The sequence below is a fragment of the Symphalangus syndactylus genome, chromosome 5 (genome assembly GCF_028878055.3).
Source record: "Symphalangus syndactylus isolate Jambi chromosome 5, NHGRI_mSymSyn1-v2.1_pri, whole genome shotgun sequence".
Taxonomy (NCBI): domain Eukaryota; kingdom Metazoa; phylum Chordata; class Mammalia; order Primates; family Hylobatidae; genus Symphalangus; species Symphalangus syndactylus.
In genome coordinates, this window is record NC_072427.2 from 81,664,119 (window position 1) to 81,679,075 (window position 14,957).

At 40.7% G+C, this 14,957-nt stretch overlaps 1 protein-coding gene and 1 pseudogene across 9 annotated transcripts in view; both read left to right on the top strand.

Annotated features, from left to right (window-relative positions):
- AMN1 (antagonist of mitotic exit network 1 homolog) overlaps positions 1 to 14,957 on the top strand; it is a 78,224-nt gene that overhangs the window by 27,749 nt on the left and 35,518 nt on the right. For 8 of the 9 annotated variants that reach the window (XM_063639224.1, XM_055280106.2, XM_063639225.1 and 5 more), the window contains 2 exons: positions 5,703 to 5,835; positions 13,106 to 13,250. In XM_063639224.1, coding sequence (XP_063495294.1) covers positions 5,703 to 5,835; positions 13,106 to 13,250 — 278 coding nt within the window. Of the gene's footprint in view, positions 1 to 230; positions 422 to 5,702; positions 5,836 to 13,105; positions 13,251 to 14,957 lie in introns of all 9 variants that reach the window. The other variant, XM_055280114.2, reaches the window with a different exon arrangement.
- The window catches only part of LOC129483144 (stathmin-like), a 211,625-nt pseudogene that overhangs the window by 1,916 nt on the left and 194,752 nt on the right, over positions 1 to 14,957 (top strand).

Below are 14,957 nucleotides of genomic sequence, written 5' to 3' on the forward strand. Positions count from 1 at the left end.
TAGTTTATATTTGTTTCAGGTGGAGCTTTTAGGTCAATGGAAATAACCAGCACACACATTACTGCAAAGTCCCTGCTTTTGAGTTTCTTGCTCCAGAGTTGTTTGTATTGTCTTCTTCTACAATCATTGCTTTGTTTCAATGCCTGGACCCTGATCAGCTGTTGCTGTATTCTTTCAAATGTTTATTTGCAAACAATCTTTTTTGTTCTGTGTTCCTGTTTAAAAAGCAGATTAAGGCCAAGCGCAGGGCTCATGCCTGTAATCCCAGCAGTTTGGGAGGCCAAGGGAGGAGGCTCACTTCAGCCCAGGAGTTCAAGACCAGCCTGGGCAACATATAGAGACCCCATCTCTACAAGAAATACAGAAAATTAGCTGATTGTGGTGGTGCGTGTCTGTAGTCTCAACTACTTGGGAGGCTGAGGTAAGAGGATCACTTGAGCCTTGGAGGTTGAGGCTGCAGTGAGCTGTGATTGTGCCACTGCACTCCAGCCTGGGCAACAGAGTGAGACCTTGTCTCAAGATAAATAAATAAAAATTTTAAAGGCAGATTAAAGGCACAAATGGTGTTTCTAGAGAACAATTTAGAGGGAATCTTAAGATCCTAGTTGGAGATACCTGGTGGTTTGCTTGCTTTATGTTACAGGTGGAGGTGTATTCTAATACTTTCCTGCCATAGAAGCTATAATTTGAGAATTGGAAATTTTTTTGGCCTTTTTTCTTTACCCCTGACTCATAGTACAGCTTTGAGAATATCATAATATTAAAAAAGCTTTCCGTGCTGCTGTAGCAGCTCCTGTGAAATGATTTAAGGTAACTTTATTTGTATTTTAAAAATCAATAATTTATTTATAGATATATATATTAGTATTAAAAGTATATAATTAAATAATGGACAGGACCTATTTTTAAAACTTTATGGTAGTAATTGTCACTACAAAGAGAGATACCTAGAGTAAACCAGGCAAGTATATAAAAGGGGCTTTAATTTTATCAGAAAATTTTTTTTTTTTTTTTTTTTTTTTTTGAGATGGAGTCTCACTGTGTCGCCCAGGCTGGAGTGCAGTGGCGCGATCTCGGCTCACTGCAAGCTCCGCCCCCCAGGGTTCACGCCATTCTCCTGCCTCAGCCTCTCCGAGTAGCTGGGACTACAGGCGCCCGCCACCACGCCTGGCTGATTTTTTGTATTTTTAGTAGAGACGGGGTTTCACCATGTTAGCCAGGATGGTCTCGATCTCCTGACCTCGTGATCCGCCCGCCTTAGCCTCCCAAAGTGCTGGGATTACAGGCGTGAGCCACCGCGCCTGGCCTTTTTTTCTTTTTTTGAGACAAGGTCTAGCTCTCTCACCCAGGCTGGAGTGCAGTGGCACAATCACAGCTTACTGCAGCCTCACCTCCTGGACTCAAACAATCCTCCCACCTCGGCACCCCCATACCCCAGGTAGCTGGGACTATAAATGAATGCCACTACACCCAGCTAATTTTTGTATTATTTGTAGAGACAGGGTTTTGCCATGTTGCCCAGGCTGGTCTTGAACTCCTGGGCTCAAGTGAACCTCCTGTCTCAGTCTCCCAAATTGCTGGGATTATAGACACAAGCCACCATGCTCAGCCTTAATCAGAAATGTTTTATGTCTTGAGATGTCTGACACAAATATGATAAAAGAGTAACAAAATTCTGGGTTTGAGGTACATAGATGTATATCATCCTGTTTTATATTTCTGTATTTTTGAAATTTTTTATTATAAAACAAGCAAAAACGTGCAGAAATGAAAACTTGATTTTAAATTACAAATATCATAAACTAGAAATTCCACATATTTAGTAGGAAAATAAGAATATAGTAGAATTAGATAATACTGTAAATAAGCATATATACATTAAACATATTTATGTGCAAACACATATACATACATGGAGAGAGATACTTATACACATATATATAAAACACACAGAGAGAACATTACATCTCTCATGTAGGTAATATACATTCTCTGAATATACAGAGCATGTATTTGGCCACAACAAAGAGCTCTTACAAATTTGTCAACAAATAACAAAATGGTCCTCAAAAAACTGAAAATAGAACTACCCTATGATTCAGCAGTTTCACCACTGGGTAAATACCCAAAAGAAAATAAATAAATATATAAAGGAGATATCTGCACTCTCATGTTTATTGCGGCACTATTTGTAATAACCAAAATATGGGCCGGGCATGGTGGCTCACACCTGTAATCCCAACACTTTGGGAGGCCGAGGTGGGTGGATCACGACGTCAGGAGTTTGAGACCATCCTGGCCAACATGGTGAAACCCTGTCTCTACTAAAATAGAAAAAATTAGCTGGGCATGGTGGCATGCACCTGTAGTCCCAGCTACTCAGGAGGCTGAGGCAGGGGAATTGCTTGAACCCAGGAGGCAGAGGTTGCAGTGAGCTGAGATTGTGCCACTGCACTCCAGCCTGGCAACAGAGCAAGACTCCGTCTCAAAAAAATAAAAATAACCAAAAATACAGAATCAACCTAAGTGCCCATCAATGGATGAATGAATAAAGAAAATGTGGTATAATACATATACACGATGGAATATTATTCAGCCATTAAAAAATAATGAAATCTGCTGGGTACGGTGCCTCACGCCTGTATTCCCAACACTTTCGGAGGCCAAGGCAGGCAGATCACGGGGTCAAGAGTTCAAGACCAGTCTGGCCAACATGGTGAAACCCTGTCTCTACTAAGAATACAAAAATTAGCCGGGCGTGGTGGCGTGTGCCTCTAATCCCAGCTATTTGGGAGGCAAAGGAAGGAGAATTGCTTGAACCCGGGTGGCAGAGGTTGCAGTGAGCTGAGATCGCACCACTGCACTCTAGCCTGGGTGACAGAGCAAGACTCCATCTTGAAAAAAATAATAATAAAATAATAGTCAAATCTTAAGTGTGGTAAGCATGCCTCTAGAAGCTGAGGCAGGAGGATCTCTTGAGCCTAGGAGGTTAAGGCTGCAGTGAACTATGATTGCACCACTGCACCCCAACATAGGCAACAGAGCAAGACCCCATCTCAGGAGAGAGGGAGGTAGGGAAGGAGGGAGGGAGGGGGGAAGGGAGGGAATGAATGAATTCTGTCATATGCAGCAACATGAATGGAACTGGAGGTCATTTTGTTAAGTAAGCCAGACACAGACAAATGTCACATGTTCTCATTCATATGTGGGAGCTAAAAAAAAGTGGATATCATGAAGATAGAGAGTAGATGGGTGGCTAACAGAGGCTAGGAAGGGTAGGGGATGGTGGCATAGAGAGAGGTTGATTAATGGGTATAAATACACAAATAAAAAATAGTGTTCAATAGATGGGTAGGGTGACTATAGTTAACAATAATCACACTTCAAAATTGTTAGAAGAGAATAACTTGAATGTTCTAGCATAAACAAAAGATAAATATTTAAGGTGATGGATAACTCAGTTACCCTGATTTGATCTTTACACATTATATGAATGTATCAAATTATCACATGTACCCTGAAAATATGTACATCTATTATGTATCAATTTTTAAAAATAACAAAACAGGCAAAGATATGTATAGATTGTTTATAGAAAAGCATATCCAGATAGCCAGCAAGCTCATGCAAGGATGTTAAGTTTACTGGTAATTGGAGAAATACACGTTAAAGTAATAGTGAGACATCATTTTCACCTGTTAGGCCTTCCAACATTTAAGAGTAGGTGATCTTGAAAACATAGTGCTGAGTGAAAAACTAAACAAATCTATGACAAGTCCCATGTTTATAAATTAGAAATGCATGCATACAACAAACATGTTAAAAGGAAATATACAATGAAAGGATACACATTAAACATGAGAATGGTTTCCTAGAGGGGTGGGGAATGGGAGTGGGAAATGGAGATAGCAAAGAAATGGAAAGAATAAATAAAATTAAAATTAAATATAAAATAAATAAATAGGGCCAGGTGCAGTGACTCACGCCTGTAATCCCAAGTCAGGAGTTTGGACCATCCTGGCCTGAAACCCCGTCTCTATTAAAAATACAAAAATTAGCCAGGTGTGGTGGCGGGTGCCTATAGTCCCAGCTACTTGGGAGGCTGAGGCAGAAGAATTGCTTGAACCTGGGAGGCAGAGGTTGCAGTGAGCCGAGATCATGCCACTGCACTCCAGCCTGGGCAACAGAGCGAGACTCTGTCTCAAAAAATAAATAAACTAGCCATAATATCTATTGCTGGAAGGATGTAGGGGGAAAGGAGCTTTCTGACACTACTAATAGAAATATGAAGTGTTTTCCAGACTTCCTGAAAAATAATTTGACAACATATCCTAGAAATAGTGGTAATGCTTGTCAGCATACAAGTCACTAAATAGATCATCCGTACTGTGAAATATGATGTGGCCATTAAAGGAGAATCAGTACTGTGTCGGATGCCTTGAAGGGATTTCATAAGATACTGAATGAAAGACGGTGTATAAAAGTAAGTGTACTGTGGTGCCATTTTAGGAAACAATGACCCCTCCCCCACACAAGCCTTTAAACGTGTGTGTGTGTGTGTGTGTGTGTGTGTGTACAAGAATAGAGAAAAATAAGAATATATGCTACATTGGTGTGGTGAGCTAAACTAATGGAGGGGGAGGGACAAGAGAGGAAACTGTGTAGGCCACCAAAAGAGGAAAAAGAAAAAATTAAAATTGCACTAAAAAATTAATCACAGGTATATGATCACATTCACTCATGAATGTAAAATTTTGTATATGTGGGGATATTTGTAGACAGAAATTAATAAGATTTGTATTTGTTTCTTTAAAGTATGAGTTTTTCAGATGGTTGGAATTTCAGGCCACAGATAAGATATGTTGGTCGTAAGATTCTTGGTTGTTGCCTGATAACTCTACTTTCTGCCTGTACAGCCCTGGCACTGAGTGTGATATCTCTGTGATTTGTAATATTTGCTGAATCTTTGTGGTTATGGTTCTTTCTCTAGTGATTTCATTATCCACATAGTTTTCAAGAAAAATAGTGAAGACAAGTTTGCTGGATTAACAGACAAAACTTTTCAATTAGTGAGTCCCAATGTAATGCTTATTTAGGAGTATGTGTCTTAGAAATTAGACACTTAGGAAAAACACTCTTGTTCGTCATTTAAAATGCATTTTGATAAATGAAGTATGCATAGAAAAGAATTGTAGAGGAAGAGCATCTTGTCCGTAATTTAACACAGACTAGGTTTTTGAAGCTTACAGAGCTAAAGTTGTAAATATATTATTAATATAAAATGTATATACTTTTTTTTGAGACAGGATCTTGCTGTGTTGCCCAGGCTGGAGTGCAGTGGCACAATCACAACTCACTGCAGTCTCGACCTTCTGGGCCCAAGCGATCCTCCCACCTCAGCCTCCCAAGTAGCTGGGACTACAGGCCCACATCACCATACTCAGCTAATTTTTGTATTTTTTTTTTTTTTTTATAGAGACAGGGTTTCACTATGTTGCTCAGGCTGGTCTCGAACTCCTGAGCTCAAGCCATCCTCCTGCCTGGGCTTCCCAAACTGTTGGGATTACAGGCGTGAGCCACCACACCCAGCCAAAATGTACACACTTTTATGAAAGGGCTAAGTGCTAACAAATAGCATTAAGACAAGTGTTAGGAATCAGTACAGGCCGAGTGTGATTTACTATATTGTATTTGTATTTCAGATGCCTTTGGTGCTTCATGAAGAATATTTCCAGATATCTCACAGACATTAAGCCTTTGCCTCCCAACATAAAAGATAGACTGATTAAAATAATGAGCATGCAGGGACGGATAACAGATTCAAATATAAGTGAGGTAAGAGTATGAATAACTGTAAAGCAAGTATATTATATTTTCTGTTTAGATATGGTTTTAGATTTTTGGAACAATGGTATATGGTAAGACTGGTAATCATTTTCAATTTTTTTTTATTTTTATACAGGGTCACGCTCCGTTGCCCAGGCTGGAGTACAGTGGTGCAGTCTCAGCTCACTGCAACCTCCGCTGCCTGGACTTAGGTGATCCCTCTTCAGCCTCCTGAGTAGTTGGGACTATAGGTGTACACCACCATGCCTGGCTAATTTTCGCACTTTTTGTAGAGACAGGATCTCACCATGTTGCCCAGGCTGGTCTCGAACTCCTGAGCTCAAGTGATCCATCTGCCTCAGCCTCTCAAAGTGCTGGGATTACAGGTGTGAGCCACCATGCCTGGCCCGCATTTTAGAATATTATAAAGTGTAAGGGTTTGTTTTTTTCCCTTCAGATAACCAAAATGTCCATATGTAATTATCAGGTGAACCTGCCCCCAATATTTCAATGTAGGTTCTTTCTATTTTCCCTAAGTGTTGGTTGGTCTGAGAAAGAAAGAGTACAAAGAGAGGAATTTTACAGCTGGGCCGCTGGGGGTGACGTCACGTATCGGTAGGACTGTGATGCCCACCTGAGCTGCAAAAACAGCAAGTTTTTATTAAGGATTTCAAAAGGGGAGGGGTGTACGAACAGGGAGTAGGTCACATGCTTTAAGGGGCAAAAAGCAGAGCAAAGATCACATGCTTCTGAGGAAACAGGGCAAGGACAAAATCAGAACTCCTGATAAGGGTCTATGTTCAGCGGTGCACGTATTGTCTTGATAAACATCTTAACAGAAAACAGGGTTTGAGAGCAGATAACCCGTCTGACCTCAAATTTACCAGGGCTGGGGTTTCCCAATCCTAGTAAGCCTGAGGGTACTGCAGGAGACCAGGGTGTATCTCAGTCCTTATCTCAACCGCACAGGACAGACACTCCCAGAGCGGCCGTTTATAGACCTCCTCCCAGGAATGCGATTCTTTTCCTAGTGTCTTAATATTAATATTCCTTGCTAGGAAAAGAATTTAGCAATATCTCTCCTACTTGCACGTCCGTTTATAGGCTCTCTGCAAGAAGAAAAATATGGCTCTTTTTGCCCGACGCCGCAGGCAGTCAGACCTTATATCTGTCTTCCCTTGTTCCCTAAAATTGCTGTTATTCTGTTCTTTTTCAAGGTGCACTGATTTCATATTGTTCAAACACAGGTTTTACAATCAATTTGTACAGTTAATGCAATCATCACAGTGGTCCTGAGGTGACGTACATCCTCAGCTTACAAAGATAAGAGGATTAAGAGATTAAAATAAAGACAGACATAAGAAATTATGAAAGCATTATTTGGGAAGTGATAAATGTCCATGAAATCTTCACAATTTATGTTCCTCTGCTGTGGCTCCAGCTGGTCCCTCCATTCGGGGTCCCTGACTTCCCGCAACATGTAATGGTTCCTAAAAAATCTTCTACCATTGTCTCAGTTACTTTTCTTGTGTCAGCCAGAGTCGTGAAGACTGAAAATCCAAGCAAAAAGGTTTATTGGTGGTTTTAGAATTGAATTCAAGGAACACAGATTCCAGAGGCATCTGAAATCACGTCCTAACTATTTAATTCATATGTCCTAAGAGATATATGAGGTCTTTTAAAGAGAAAGATGGGAGAGGGTTATCAAACAATTCATTAGTTAGAATAAATGTTTCTAGGCAGAAGTCCTTGATTCAGGGGTTTGGAAAAAGTTCAGTCATCAGCATAGCATAGTCTTTTCACAAGTGGCAGCAATTTTATCTGCAGCATCAGCAAGTATATTCTACAGTCAAGCAGTTGCAGAACGATATTCAGGAACAAAATGGTGTTGTTCTGGTCAGCTCCCATTAGCCTTCCGTACACACTTGTCTTCATGGTACCTGTACCCTTGATCTCCATGTTTTCAAAGAGTTTAAAACTTTTTGGTCAAGACTCGCAATAAGAAATATGTGTTACATTGTGACTGTAGTACCCAAACCACACTTAGGTGTAACAGTATAATGTGTAGTACATTTTGGTCTTTTCTATTTAATTTTATTCTATTTAGTCTTATTTTACTGAAAGAATATTGATCACAGTCTGCTAAACTGATTTTGTAATCCATTCACAGATAATGACCAGTAGTTAAAAAATCACTCTTCTCATCTATACTGTTCTTTTTTCAACTGCTATATTTTTCATATTTAATATTTCCAATTCACCTTTTTATGGTTTCTTGTTTTATATTATGAATCTTTTCTTATTTCTTTTAGCATATCATTATGCTTATTAATATATTTGGCCTCTCTGTTCTAATTCCTCTGCTCCTGATGGAATCAGTAATCTTTGTTTTTCTTTCGAAATAGTGGTGCTCTCTAGGTGTCTTGTTTTGGCCTGTGAGCATATCTCTGTATACTCTCTGGTAGTGGTAAGAGTAAAGGAGGCCAGACCCAAGTCTGTTTCAGCCCTATTGAGCTGACATAGGGGGTGGAGGCCTGGAGAGGGGCTGGAGTGATGAGCTCCAAGGCAGAGAGCCCCAAGCACTAGAAAAAGATAGTTAATCACTCTTCCTTCTGCTAAACAGCCCCTCAGATTAGGGCTTAACCTGCAGCCCCTAATTTTTAAAGGTTATTAAATAGCGGAGTAGATAATTTCTTTCGATACTACTCCTGTGTTATCTTTTGTATTTTTGCTATTTGTGTTTCAAAAAGTGAAAATGCTAGTTAGTAGTTTCTACACGACTTACATTTAAATACTGTCTTTGGGTTTGCAGCCACCACCACTCTGCAACCATCTAGTCTGCAGAGACTAGAACTGCCAATTGCTGTTGGGGGTGAGCGGCAACTATCCAGGCTGGTGGGATGGTGGTAAAAGAATTTACCAAGACAGTTGTAGGTAAAGAAAGGCAGATTTTTTTTTTCTTTTGTTTTTGAGACAGAGTCTCGGTCTTTCACCCAGGCTGGAGCGCAGTGGCACAATCTCGGCTCACTGCAACCTCTGCCTCCCAGGTTCATGCCATTCTCCTGCCTCAGCCTCCTGAGTAGCTGGGACTACAGGCGCCTGCCACCACACTCGGCTAATTTTTTGTATTTTTAGTAGAGACGGGGTTTCACCATGTTAGCCAGGATGGTCTCGATCTCCTGACCTCGTGATCCGCCCGCCTTGGCCTCCCAAAGTGCTGGGATTACAGGCGTGAGCCACCGTGCCCAGCCAAGAGAGGCAGATTTATTAGAGAAAATATGAAAATACATTGCAAGGGAGCAACGGGCAGAACCAGCAAGAGAGGACCAAACTTCCAGGAGACAAAGGCTTGCTGGGGATTTTATAGAATGGAACTTGGGCTGACTGACAACACCAAGGTAGCAGGGAACTAACTTGCATCCTTCTGTCAGCCGAGGCGGTTGATGATAGATCAAAGTGTTTGGTGATAAGCAGGAGGTTTATGAGTTTTGTATGTTGTCTGCGCAGGAGGGCTATATGTTCTGGGCCATAAAGAAAGGCAGACCTATAGCTTATCTGCTTCTTCTTTTGTTTATATGTTCTGGACCATGAAGAAAGGCAGACCAATAGCTTATTTGCTTTCCCCTTGTCCTGCCAGCCTGACTCCTTTTCCCTAATTAGGACTCCACAATTGCTCTGACTTCACTTCACCTTCTGCCTAAAGCCTGTAATCAAGAGGAAGCAAGCTCTGATGATAGCACTCCAGCATATGTTTTTCTGTGGTTTTTGTTTTTTTTTTTTTTTTTTTTTTTGAGACAGGGTCTCACTCTGTCACCCGGGGTAGAGTGCAGTGGCATAATCATGGCTCACTGCAGCCTCAACCTCCTGGGCTCAGGTGATCCTCCCACCTCAGCCTCCTGAGTAGCTGGGACTACAGGCACCCACTGCCACACCCAGCTAATTTTTGTATTTTTTTTAGAGACAGGGTTTCACCATGTTGCCCAGGCTGGTCTTGAACCTCTGGGCTCAAGCAATCCGTCCACCTTGGCCTCCCAAAGATCTAGGATTATAAGCGTGAGCCACAGTGCCCAGCCTACATGCTAGAGCATGTGACTAACCCTGTGACTTTACATTGGAATTGCACTTCAACCTGTCTTTAACATTTCTTCTGCATTAACCTGATATATCTTTATTATAACGCTTTATTTTCTTCATGTTAGCTTGCATTTGAACATAGATATCTTAGTGGTGTAGTTTGCTTGGCTCTATGGAAGTAGAATAATATCTCTGGATTCTTATTGCTGATGGTTCTGTTGAAGTATGTAATGTTATATGTGACTCATAGATGAACCATAATGACACTGTAGAAAAATGGTGGTTTTCTTCACTTTTCCACCATCTACATTTCTTTCTATCCCTTTAGCTTATCCTTCAGTGACTTAGGTTTTTGTTTGATGGCAATCCTTACCATTTTTTAAACCTAATTTTAGCTGAATTAAAAAGGAGGGGTGAAGAGGGTGAATGAGATAGAAAAACAAGACATGATTTTTCTGGGTACTCTCCCTCTAGTGTCCATCCTTAACAAGAGTCCTGCTTATGACATTATTCAAAAAGCCAGATACAACATCTGTTACAAAGTGACACATCTTTGGATGGCTGTTTTTGAAGTATTTCATGAGTCTTTTTATACTCTGTGGATGGAGAAGGCCTTTTTAAACATGATACTAAAGTTGGAAACCAAGAAAAAAAAGATGGATGGAGCTGATTACATAAAAATACAGACTTCCTTATGGCAAGAAGAAAAAAAAAGAAACAAAGTCAAAAACTTGGAAAAATATTTACAATATGTATGAAGATCTAGGGGCTTTTTTATCTTGACAATATAAAGAATCCCTCCAAACCAATAAGAAAAAACAAAACCAAATAAAAAACCAGAAGAATCAGGAAATGCTCAGAGGAAAAAATACAAATCTCCAATAACATATCAAAGGATATTTAACCTTACTAGTCATCAAAGTGACAGTTCGCCTTTCAGTTTGGCAGAGACTTTAAAAAAATCCCAAAACCCAATGTTAGCCAATAGTGTGGAGAAACTGTCACTTTTATCTCCTGCTAGTGAGAGTGTAAATTGATTTAAAAAAACCTTTTAGAAGGACAGTTTGGCATTATTAAAAATTCTAAAGATCTGCTTATTATTAATTCAACAACTTACTTCCTGTAGAAATCTCAGGAAGATAATAGAAAAGCACACACATATATTCATTATAATATCATTTACGATAATAAGCATAGTTATGTATAGCATATGTTATAAGCAAGACACCTTTATTTCTCGCCACATATCCCGTTTTAGTAATACAGCTAGTAAAGCACAGAGAGAAAACTGAACTTGATGGCAATCATAGGGTTCCAGCTTGGGCAGTCTGCCTGCAAAGCACATGTTCTTAATCATGGCACAACATTGCCTACCTAAAGCAACCTAAATGTTCAGCTCAAGTGTTTGCCAGTGTAGGGTGCATTTAATAAGTTATGGTACTTGCAGAAAATGGAATAATATACAACCACAATCTATTGATTTTATAAAAAGTGCTCATCTTATATGTGATCTGATCCTGTTGTTCTTCAAAGGGTTTTTTAAACTCAAAAACATCAAAATGAATATATACAGCCATAAAATCATGTCCCTTACAGCAACATGGATGCAGCTGGAGGCCATTATCCTAATGAATAAATGCAGACACAGAAAACCAAATATCGCATGTTCTCACTTATAAGTGGGAGCTAATCATTGGCGCACACAGACATAAAGATGGGAAAAATACACACTGGGGACTTCAAAAGGGAGAAAGGAGGAAGGGAAGCAAGGGTTGAAAAACTACCTGTCAAGTACTGTGTTCACTGTTTGGGTGATGGGTTCAATTGAAGCCTAACCTTCAGCATCATGCAGTATATCCCTGTAACTAACCTGCACATGTACCCCCTGAATCTAACATTTTTAAAAAGCTAATATAATTTTATCTCTGGGTATTGGTATTATGGGTAATTTTAGTCATAGAGGTTAAAAGTTGAGGCTTTGGAATTAAAAGGACCTGGGTTCCAATCCCAGCTCGGCTGCTTTTGGCTATGTTTTTATGTTGCCACCTTAAGCTCTCAGGGTCTTAATTCCTGATTTGTAAAATGGCAATGACCAATCCCTTGGGGGCGGGGATGGTGGTGGTGGTGGGCAGTGGAAAGAGAGAGAGAGAGAATATTAAATAACATAATGTAGGCCAGGCACGGTGGCTCACGCCTGTAATCCCAGCACTTTGGGAGGCCGAGGCGGGCAGATCACCTGAAGCCAGGAGTTCGAGACCAGCCTGACCAACATGGCGAAACCACATCTCTACTAAAAAATACAAAATTAGCCAGGCGTGGTGGTGCATGCCTGTAATCCCAGCTACTGGGAGGCTGAGGCAGGAGAATCGCTTGAACCTGGGAGGCGGAGGTTGCAGTGAGCCAAGATCGCGCCATTGCACTCCAGCCTGGGCAACAAGAGTGAAATTCCATCTCAAAAATGAAATAAAATAAAATAAAAAATAATGTATATGACACTTAGTACCCTTCCTGGTAAGCATCTAATAAATAGAAATCATTATTCTTATAACTTATTATAATTTTTCTAAATTGAGTGTTTTATAATAATAATACCTTATTTTATTTTCAGAAAGGTAAAGCCATTTCTATTTTGGAAAAAAAATAAAAGACAGAAAAATACTCACAGGAAAGAGCTCAGAATGCTTAGGAATTAATCTGTTATTTGTCAACCTCAAGAAAACACCCAATAATACTGGGGTATTGTATTAGCTCCCAAAAATAATGATATAGAAGGTAAATGTTCTAGATAAGCAGTACTAGCGCTCTGTAAGCACTTGGTACACAAGTGATTAAAGACTCATACTTCCTAAGCACAGAGGCCCATAGGGAGAGTCTCTAATGCTAGCAGCTACCAGAAGATTCTTACTCACTGCCACATTGGTTAAGCTTCTCAGGTCTACGGATCCTTCCCCTGAATCAGCCATCTCAACAGTGCTTTGTGTCCCAAGAAGGACTTTGCCAGCACTGAAAGCTGCACCTCCCGCTGGAAGTAGACGTGGTTTTCTCCTGCTTTATGTGTCTGTCTCCACATGGATATGCTTCTGTATTCTTTGCTGTATTTTACATCAGCCACTTGTCTGTTATGACTACCAAAACACTGAATATGGAATAAATATTTGTATTTATAGAAAGAAATAATTTTTTCAAAATCACTTATTTGTTACAGATTTTACATCCTGAAGTCCAAACCCTAGATCTACGGAGCTGCGATGTATCAGATGCTGCTCTCCTGCACCTGTCTAACTGCAGAAAACTGAGGAAATTAAATTTAAATTCTTCAAAAGGGAACCGAGTTTCTGTAACTTCAGAAGGTATGTTCATGAACACTGAGTATGTTGGTAGATTACTATTCACTATCTGGTAAAACTGTGGAGTAAGGGAGAAAATACGTCAAAAGAGAGTATGAAGAAGTCAAAGAAATATAAATTATATTTATCAGTAAAAACATTCAGACTAAGAAAATAATCCAAGTTAGAATTCTTACTTATGATCAGTGCTCAAAGTTAAGAAAGACACTGGGTAAGTCACTACCTTGTATTTTAAACATATGTAAAATAAACATGGGCAAGGCTAGGTGGCTTATGCCAGTCATTCCAGCACTTTTTTAGCTGGGAGGCTGGCAGACTGCTTAAGCCGAGGAGTTCGATACCAGCCTGGCCAGCATGGTGAACCGCCCCCGACCCCTACCTCATCTGTACAAAAAATACAAAAGTTAGCCAGGCATGGTGGTGCACCCTGTAGTCCCAGCTACTTAGGAGGCTGAGGCAGGAGAGTCCTTTGAGCCTGGGAGGTAGCGGTTGCAATGAGCTGAGGTTACACCACTACTCCAGCCTGGGTGACGTAGGGAGACTCTGTCACAAAGAAATAAACAATAGGGCCAGGTGCAGTGGTTCACACCTGTAATCCCAGCACTTTGAGAGGCCAAGGCAGGTGGATCACCTGAGGTTAGGAGTTCGAGACCAGCCTGACCAACATGGAGAAACCCTGTCTCTACTAAAAATACAAAATTAGCCAGGCGTGGTGGTGCATGCCTGTAATCCCAGCTACTCGGGAGGCTGAGGCAGGAGAATCGCTTGAACCTAGGAGGTGGAGGTTGCATTGAGCCGAGATTGTGCCATTGCACTCCAGCCTGGGCAACAAGAGCAAAACTCGCTCTCCAAAAAAAAAAAAAAAATAGGCCAGGCATATCGGCTCACGCCTGTAATCCCAGCACTTTGGGAGGCCGAGGCTGGTGGATCATGACGTCAGGAGATCGAGACCATCCCGGCTAACATGGTGAAACTCCGTCTCTACTAAAACTACAAAAAATTAGCCAGACATGGTGACATGTGCCTGTAGTCCCAGCTACTCAGGAGGCTGAGGTAGGAGAATCGCTTGAACCGGGGAAGTGGAGGTTGCAGTGAGCCAAGATTGCGCCACTACACTCCAGCCTGGGCAACAGAGCAAGACTCCGTCTCAACAAAATAAATAAAATTGGCCGGGTGCGGTGGCTCACGCTTGTAATCCCAGCACTTTGGGAGGTCGAGGCGGGCGGATCACGAGGTCAGGAGATCGAGACCACGGTGAAGCCCCGTCTCTACTAAAAACACAAAAAATTAGCCGGGCGAGGTGGCGGGCGCCTGTAGTCCCAGCTACTCCGGAGGCTGAGGCAGGAGAATGGCGTGAACCTGGGAGGCGGAGCTTGCAGTGAGCGGAGATCGCGCCACTGCACTCCAGCCTGGGTGACAGAGTGAGACTCCGTCTCAAAAAAAAAAAAAAAATAATAATAATAATAATAAAAATAAATAAATAAATAAAATTAAAATTAAAACTAAAAAAAAAAAAAACATGGATACATATGTCTATATTTTAAATATTTTGCCTGGTATAGTGGAACAAGAAATGACCAGTTCATATTTTGTTAAGGCTTTTTTGATACCATATTACAAAAGAATTAATCATCAGATTAAATTTACTAGGGACTCTCCTATCAGTTTGTGTAATGCATAGTTTTTTATAGCTAGACAAACTACATTGTT